Consider the following 10,000-nt stretch of genomic DNA (forward strand, 5'->3'; position numbering starts at 1 on the left):
GACCTAAGTTTCCTGTATTTCTGTTTATATTTTTCTGCATCTTTGACATAGCAACAATCTCTTCTCTAGTGTTCTTCCCATTTGCCTCCTCTTCACTATATTTGCACTTAAATACACGTGAAAATGAAACTTAAACCCATAGAAACGCATTTTTTTCGATTTAAACGATTATTATTGTCTCCACTGCATTTGTATGTACACTTTTGTCACAACAGAAACAAAATAAAAACGTTTTTGTTTCGGTTTTAAGGTGGCTTATTCATTTTATTTGCATGTATACCATACTGTGTGTGTTTGTGCAGTTATACTTGGTGTAGAGATTGCTCTCCCTTGCAGATCGAGCGTATAAATGGTCTGAGTGAACTGCACGAGCTGGAGGTCCTGGCACTGCACAACAACCAGCTGGACCGCGTCGACAGGAGGTCGCTGCTTGCCCTCTCGAAACTGCAGGTCCTTACACTCGCCAACAACTACCTCTCGGATATTAATGATGTAAGAAATGCAGAGAGTGGGAGCTTTAAAAATATGATTTGTTACTTACTATCATTTCAAAAATGTTCATTATTAAATGTTCATTATTATTCAACTTCATCGATCACTCGATGAAGTTCCTGATCACCGTGAAGTAAGTTCTCATTGATAAGGGAATCGCTTGCCTATCTCATCAAATACCAGTACACACTTCTTATCACAAACAGCAAAGACCCCAACCATCTCTTTAAGAAATTCCCAATAAATATTTCCCTCATAACCAACACGAAAGAGAAAACCACGTATTCCGAAAAACCCTCTCTCATTGCCAACAGGTCAGGTCACTTCGCGTATTGGAAGAGCTCGCGAGCGTAACCTTAGCTGGGAACCCCATGTGTGACTCGCGCTACCCGAACTTCGTCTTGGCTCACCTGCCCCGCCTGGCTTATCTGGACCAGCGACGTGTCACCCCAGCTGCTCACGCCGAGGCTGCCCTTCAGTACAAGTAGGTTAATTTTTCCTGCTTTTGAATGTATGTTTTTTTTTTTTTTTTTTTTTTTTATAAATTTCCGGGTCATAAGTGCCAGTAGCCGAAGCAGAAGATGTCGAGGGCTTTTAAACTGATATTCTTTCTTATTTTCCATTTTCACTCTCCGTCTTATTCCAGGTCAGAAGCCTCTTTTTGAAACAAGAGAAAAAGTGAAAAAATGCCCTTGATCTCACTTAATTTTTTTTTTACATTGTCTCCCATCTAAATATTTAATTTCCTTGTAGCCTCAGGTCAGTAGTCTCAATATTCTATTTTCTTTCAATCATACCTTTCCTTATTTTCCAGTAGTCTCTTACTCGAAATGCACAATAACAATAAAAAATCCCGCTGTTCCCACTTCGTTAATTATTTTCCATTTTTCCCATCGAAATTCAGAGTTCATAACTCTTTTAAATTCCCTGATCGGAAGTCTCAACACGAAAGAGAAAAATAAACATTTGAAACCTTTCCCTTTCGTTAAACAATAGTTTCAGTAACGTTTACTTCCTCTCATCATAAGTATCAGTAGTCGAGGGATAAAAAGAAAAGGCCATACATATTTAACCCAATTCCCATTAAAAACAAAATACAGTCAAACCTCTTATTATTCTTATTTCACAAAGTACGAAAAAATATATACCCTTTTCCACTTCATCTATTTTCCAATTTTCCTCCATCCGAACCTTCCGTTTTCCATTTTCCCATTTTCCTCCATCCGAACCTTCCGTTTTCTTTCCTCCCCAGATCGGAAGTGTCTGTCGTCGAAGCGCAAGAAGAAAAGGGGAAAGTGAAGGAACGAGAGGCAGCTGAGGCAAGGAAGTCCCAGGAGGAACACAGGAGAGCTGGGGTCCTGGCGCTTAACGACGGGTCTCTCTTCACAAGGATGTTCAGGGGCGATAAGGACATGGGTGTTCTCTTACAACTGCAGGGGATACATCCTGTTATGGCCAAGTGGGTTTCGGAAGGGGAAGTTTGCGGGGTTGTAATAATCAAAGTCGATAATACGCTTGTTACAACAACAATGGTAATAATGATGATAGCGCTGGGTAGGTGGGCGGGGTGAGGAGTCTCAGGGAAAGGTTTGTGTGTACGTATGATGATGGTAATGATAACAACAACAATAATAATGATAATAATGTGATAATGATGATAAAAGTAGTAATGATGATGGCAGTAATACAACTAATGATGATTATGAGGATACTAAGAGTAATACAGATGATGATGATAGTGATGATTATGATAAGAACAAGAACAGTAATAATAATATGATGACAAAAGTAATAATGATGATGATAGCAATAAAAGGAATAATTGTAGAAACTCTATGAATGAGAATGAATATATAAAAGTAATGATGATGATAAGGCTACTAAGAGTAATGATGATGATAGACTATAATGATAATAATAATGATAATAATAATAGGGGTACTAGCTATTATAAGAATTGTAATAAAAGTTATGGTAATGATGATTATTTCAATGACAAGGAATGTATAAAAGTTATTATAATAATGGTCCCGATATTAAAACTAATAATAATGGAATTATGATACTAATAATTATCATATAAAGACAAACCAGAACAGAACAACATTAACGAATACATAAATGAAGATTGCCTTCAACCACAAATGTCACGATCTGTTTTTTATCCTGCAATGTAAGTTAAAACGTAAAATATTAAGAAATCCTGCTTCAGAGTTGAGAAGTAAAGACATATTTAGATAGTGAATATTTATTTCAGCGCGCTCAGGTGGATAAGACCGTAAAGTATCTCAGACATATATATATACAAACGTGCGCATACATACAAGGCGCAAACGCATGCACATACACAGACACAGACACAAACACACACACACACACACACACACACACACACACACACACACACACACACAGACACACACACAGACACACACACACACACACACACACACACACACACACACACACACACACACACACACACACACGCACACACACACACACACACACAAAATGTGAATTAAAAAAGAAAAATCCAGCACCCGCCCAAACTCTCTGGTCATGCTCGCCTGCTCTTAAAATCTGCTTTCTCCTCCAGATACCGCGACCAGTTCAATGCTGTGTGCATGAAAGTGTTCAATGCTGGCCTGGCGCATGAGGAACAGAGGCAGTCCGAGTTGGAGCTGCTGCATGATGCTCTTCATTTGGCCAAGAGAGACGCCGATTGTTATGCCAGAGGGTGAGATGCGTCCAAGATTAAGTGGGATTCGATTCGATTATATGAAGGTTAAATGAGATTCGGTTCGATTAAGTGAAGATAAAATAAGATTCGATCGATTAAGTGAAGATTAAATGAGAATTGTTTCGATTAAATGAAGATTCAATGAGATTCGGTTCGATCAAGTAAATATGGATTAAGACTGGATTCGATCTGATAAAGATATAAAGATTTGTATGAGTTTTGATGTCAGTCTTTCCGATTGATAAGGTAGTAGCACCATGGCGACGCAGTGACGTCACATAAACAGCGGTTGAAAGTTGAAAGTGGCCGGAAGAGAGAAGCGAGAGTAGCTATGTAATTTTAGCAATGGGTCAAATTTTACATAAATACATACCAAGGTTAAAACATGTTAACAAGTGGTACAATTTACTAAAACCTTATTGAATAATAGTCATATCAAGCATGTCAAGCATAAGTACATTTTTTTTTGTAAACATGAATCCATCCAAAAACTGCCGTGTGACTAAGAGCCCCATGTTGTCACTGAGCAGGGGGAAAGTTGTCACAACTTGGCACCAATGGCAACACCACGTTGGCCAAAACGCCAAAACGTTATACTGTAAACCAGACTGTATTGTTTACCCACAATTGGCTGCAACTGCATCCGTTTAGGGAAGGCAAATGACCCTGGCTTTGTCTGCATCTACATCACTCATTTTCCAATGTTTTCTGGCTAATATAAAATTAACATGGATGGCTAAAGGCCGTTCCGTGGTCTAACCCTTCCTCGTGAATTTGCAGTTATCACGGTTATTGATTTTTACCCTTTTTTAAACATCTAAAATATATGACAGATCAGCTCAGGTTATTTATATGTCCTAAGTTAAGCTTGGTACAGGTCGTTTACATAACCTAAACCATCTAATCTAATTTCCAAGGTGTATTTAGTATTTCGACTGTGCACCTCAGTCACAAATGCTCAGTAGGTGTAAAACTGAACAAGTCCTGTATTCATAAATAATTAAGATGGATCAATCACTGACAGTTGAAAAAGTAAATAATCGTAAGCTCTTCAAGGACAAAACATAGCAAGAGATAATGAGATACAAAGAGAACGATGGAATGTATTTTTTTCTCTCTCTTGATGTTGGACAATCAGGATATCGTGATCTTACTGCCGATTGCTCTATTTGTTGTCCTTTGTAAGAAAAACAGTGTCAAACGTTTTCTGTATTCTTTTCCAAAAAGGATATGACTGTCAAAGTGAGATTTTTTTTTCTCTCTCTCCCCCTCCTCCTCCTCTCTCCCGTTCATCCGCGCGCGCTTGTGTTTGGGGTAACCCAAACCTATATCACTCTAACTAATCTCTTCAATCCATTTACTTTAGTTACACGTAGATGTCAATATAACTAGGTACATAAATTCAGACCAAAATAATAATAATAATAATAAATAAAAAATAAAAATAAATAAATAAAAGTAATAATTCTTCAGAGTGGTGAAGAAGCTTGAATCCCAAGTAGAGGGAGTGCTGAAGACGGCTCATGAACTGCGAGAAGCCGAGGAGGCCAGCCTAGGCGATGACCAGGTAAGAACAGGTTAAGCGTTAACCAGGTAGCGGGAGAGAAAGGAGAGACAGCTGATAAGGATGTGAGTCAGTGATCAAGACCTGCGTGACCCCTCGAGATTCCACGCTCAAGGGTGCGACGACCGGCCGACTGCGGCGTTAAATTGTTGATACTTAACCTACTAACACCTTTCTATTTATTTAGCTTATCGTTATGCATACTATGTATGTGTATAGGTGTATTTATATGTATCTGTGTGTGTGTGTGTGTGTGTGTGTGTGTGTGTGTGTGTGTGTGTATGTGTGTGTGTGTTGAAGCAACAAGATTGTAGGATAGTTTTAACCCTCTAGGTTGTTAAACCTAGGGGGTTAAATTTTTCCTACAGTCTTGTTGCTTTAAAGAATAATAAATAGATAATCGAATAAATTAATGAATTAATAAATATATAAATATATATGTATATATACACATATATATGTATATACATATATCTATATATATGTACATATATATGTGTACATGTATACATTATATATGTGTTATATATATAATGTATATACTATATATATATATTATATATAATATATACGGTGTGTGTATATATATATATATATATATATATGTGTGTGTGTGTGTGTGTGAATATATGTATATATATATGCATATGTATATACTGTATATATATGTATATGTATATACTGTATATATATGTATATATAAACATATAAATCATTTATGTATATATATACACGGTACATATACATACATGCATATATATATATGTATATATATATATATATACACATATATATATATATGTAAATATGCATACATACATACATATATATATGTATATATATGTATATGTATGTGTGTATGTATATATACATATCTATATATATTTATACATAAATACATATATATGTATATGTATATATACATGGTATATATACATATACGTACATATATATAAGATCACTGTAGATAAAGTATTTTAAGACATAATCATCAACCTGATAGCCAAAGAGATAAAGAAATGAGGGGAATGACCACACAATCGGCGTGTATGGAACAATGCTTACTATGTGTATTAAAAAACGTATTTATCCCTACCCTTTGCAGTGCTCTGTTTATGAAAAGGGCATTTTATAGAAAGAATAATGGAATGCCCTAATTTTGGCTTATTGTGAGAAATACTTTGTTGAATTAGTTCAGTATTCTATGATATATAAAAGTTGTGAAGTTCGTCACATTTCGAATGAAGCTACATCCGTAACGTATTGTTAAAACTTATATAACATATCTTATTATTAATCTTATTAAAATATGCCGTTACTCTTGAGTAAATATTTCTGAAGTAAAAGGAACATTGTAAAGGCGTGATTTGTTTTAAGGTTAACTCATTATCATTATTCATAGACATGTTCTCATGTACTTTATCTGTCCATTTGTATCTTTACATTTTGTTTGTATGTTTATTATAGTTATAAGGTATGCGTATGAAATTATAACAGTTTATTTTTTGCCATTATAATGTTATATTGACTTTCGTGATTTCAGATTGTGTAGTCTTAAGTTTACAGGTTTACAGGTAATACAATGGCTATAAATGTTACTATTAATCACACACATGTTCTTTGTTCCTCTCTCTCACACACAGACGAAGTTGTGTATCCACATGTCTGCAACAATTCAATGTGATATCATACGCCTTGCAGCATAAAAATATTAAACGGCTGTTATAACTCGGATAGTTTAATGTTTTGGGGAAAAAAATATGTCCCCCCCCCCAAAAAAAAAAAACTTTTTGCCATCAGTGTTATCACGATCTAAATTATCTATGTCTATAAGTTGGACCATAGACACCTATCTTTTCGTAAATGGTCTTCCTGTAGAACGGACATTCTAAATAATAACCTTTGTTTCATCCTTTCTTTACTCGTACATCTATTTCTTGGTCCAGGAAGCCCATGCAGCCCGAGTGACGAAGACTGTGGCACTTAAAGAAGAATTTGAATCCAATATTTGTACCATCACTCAAGACCTTCTGAATGCTGAGGTTACGCTGGCTGATCAAATCAAGGTCAGCAGAATGGGGTGAACACTTTTTTATTATTATATTTGGTAAATTTCTCTCATATTTCACGCTTAGATTAGTGTGCGTGTTGCTTACAAGGATGCACACAGGCAGATATCATATCATTTTAGCTTAAGTAATGTACACATCGGGTACAGTTCTCATTCGTGTAATAAATCCTGTGATATAACACTGCTACAATGACAGGCCTACATAAATATTATCTCTCACATTCTCTCTTTTAAAAATGAAATTCATACTGGGAAAGGACGTGGTAGGACGGGCCAGGGAGGAGCTGGGTACTCTGGTTGGAAACTTCCTGGAGGAGGCCGCTGCAGAGCTCCAAGAAGGGCGTCGACTTGCTTATTCCTTCTACTGTCGCCTGAGGGAACTAACGTCTAAGGTAGAGCTTCAAATTTCTTTATCCTCTATATTTAGATCACTGTCGTCGACTTTAGTTTACTGTTCCTAATAATGGTGGTTCTAATTATTAGTAACATCCTCATTGTTAATGTCATATTTATTAGATTGATGAATATGAAATTTATTCCATATCGCAAATATGTCATTAATGAAGTTACGGAAATCTGGATGTCTTAATTACATATCTAGCAATCTGGAATGGAATTGTTTATTGTCATTCGCGGAAGTATGGAAATAAATGGTTGATTTTGATATTCGTAATAAATGAATACAAACTGGCAATAAATGATTAAAAATTGGCAATAAAAGAATGAAAAAGTATCTGCGATTTCATATACTGTATATCTTTTCAGCGAGGTATGTATGTCAGTCATAAATTTCATAGAAGACAATTTATTATTTATTGACTAAGGCACTAAATTGATTTCCAGGCATATTTCACTAACCTTGATGAAACGTGTGCCATTTATAAGCACCAAACAACATCAAAACGTACATACATAAATAAGTAGCAATGTGCAAATCCCAACTTATGATATTATCGGCATGTATCAAATATAACATTATTTAGACACATAAGCAAATTATTATATGGTACTTATTTTGAATATAAGGTTTTAAACGCATCTAGTTTAAATCTAACAATGTAATTCCTGTGTGTTCCTCAGTATAGTACCGGAGATATGGGTAACAAGTATATAACTGTGTAGTTCCGGTCTAATTTCCGCTATACGCCTTGGCCGGGAAGACACACTTGAAAATCAAAAATATGGGTTTGGCTGTTCGAGCCTGATTGGTGTCAATATATGTCACCATGATGTGAAAGTATATATTTATGACTCATATGAAACGCGATAAATTTTTATAGAGAGAACATGTGAATTATTTTATGTAATTCCGTTACAGTTGGAATGAAGTACTCTGTAGGGTATAATATTATTTTAACTGAGTAATCTCATTCATTCATCGTTATTTCATAGCTAGACATTACAAGTTTAAGTTATCAACAACAACAGTGAGTTAGCTTTTCCTATCCCAGTCACGTATACCAAGCCTTGATAAGAAGCAACATGGATGTTATTTGATGAAAACAAAGTGGACAGGCAAGTAAGACCAATCAGTAGACTTGTTTACAAATGTTTGATTTAGACGCGTGCTAATATTTACCACAGGCATGTTAGCAAGTCCTGAATACAGACATGTTTATAGATAAGATGAAGAAGACATGTTAAGAAAGATTGTATACTAGAAATGTTTAACGATTATAGGAAAGTTGGTCATTGTTAAAGCTAGTCAAATGGTCTTTCTGTTTGTTCCGTTTAGATAGACGCAACACCGGATATCCTGGTTTATTTTTGCCTTCCTCGTCTCTCTATTATTTCCCCTAGCTGTACTTAATTCGTTTCACTTTATTTAACTGCGTCTATTGATGTGGCTAAGTTTTGTGTATAGAATAGGTTGGAAGATAATTTTTGTAAAAAATCAAATTCAAGTGATTCGGGAGAAACGGTGAAAAAAGGCCATATGGAAATAAAATTCAACTATTCGCTTAATTTCAACGTGAGAATGAACTCAAATAGCAGTACAAACCAGTGCATGATTTGCATGAAATTTAAATTTGCACACTTTGACTCATACTAAGAACGGTTTTGCTTTATATCAATGTAACTTGTTCATAATGTTCAACACTGTGATATATTACTGTACCATTTTGCATCTAATTAATTTCACCTGTTTTTTTTTCGCTACTTTGATTCATCGTGGCCAGTCCTGTGTATTATTATACTTATTGTTAATTTTATTATCATAATCACGATCATTATTTTTTATTGTTATCATTCTTATTGTTGTTTTGTTGCTGTAGTTAATGTTATTCTGTTGTTGTAATTGTTATTATTATTAGCAGTATCATTGTTATTATTATTAGCAGTAGTATCATTATTGTTGTTATTATTATTATAATTATTATTATTATAATAAAAAAATAATTATCATTAGGATGATAATGATGATGATCATCATTATCATCATCACCATCATTATTACCATCACCCCTATAACCATTATTACCCTTATCAATATTATTTTTTCTCATTAGGATGATGATGATGATGATCATCATCATCATCATCATTATCACCATCATTATCATTATCATTATCATTATCATCATCATCATCATCATCATCATCATCATCATCATCATCATCATCATCATCATCATCATCATCATCATCATCATCACCACCACCATTATTACCCTTATAAATATTTTTCTGACTCACTACATCAGGTCGTTGAGAGTGGCGGCGTGAGCTTGGAAGGAGCGGACCCGAGGGCAGCCAGGGTGTTCGAAGGCGGAGACACCCTGACGGCGGCGCTGGCGGGGATTCACGACCGTCACTTGGCCCTTATAGATGCCAGGGAAAGTGACCTGCAAGACCACCTTCACCAGTGGCTCACAGACACTCTGAATCATATTGAGAAGTAAGTGTTTTCATGAAGTGGGGTCGTGTTCTATATTCCGAATCCTGTTTTGATCAGTTTCGAACACGCGCGCGTAGAGGGCCTAAAGCATCAGTTTTAGACCCTAATAAAATAAACAAGCATCTGTCATATTCTCGCTAGACTGCAGGGCTCAGGGAAAGTTGAAGCCCCCTTACTCACTCCATGCTTGCGCCATGCACACGCACGCTAGCACACGCACGCGCGCCGCGC

General features: G+C 35.6%; 1 protein-coding gene across 1 annotated transcript in view; it reads left to right on the plus strand.

Annotated features, from left to right (window-relative positions):
• The first annotated feature begins 3,038 nt into the window (after positions 1-3,038).
• Positions 3,039-10,000, plus strand: part of LOC125036672 — an 11,781-nt gene continuing 4,819 nt past the window's right edge. The window contains exons 1-5 of the mRNA XM_047629477.1: positions 3,039-3,232; positions 4,709-4,802; positions 6,746-6,865; positions 7,128-7,262; positions 9,576-9,769. Of these exons, the coding sequence (XP_047485433.1) occupies positions 3,120-3,232; positions 4,709-4,802; positions 6,746-6,865; positions 7,128-7,262; positions 9,576-9,769 (656 nt within the window). The 5' untranslated portion in view covers positions 3,039-3,119. The remainder of the gene's footprint in view (positions 3,233-4,708; positions 4,803-6,745; positions 6,866-7,127; positions 7,263-9,575; positions 9,770-10,000) is intronic.

This window comes from Penaeus chinensis, chromosome 21 (genome assembly GCF_019202785.1).
Source record: "Penaeus chinensis breed Huanghai No. 1 chromosome 21, ASM1920278v2, whole genome shotgun sequence".
NCBI classification, from domain to species: Eukaryota; Metazoa; Arthropoda; class Malacostraca; order Decapoda; family Penaeidae; genus Penaeus; species Penaeus chinensis.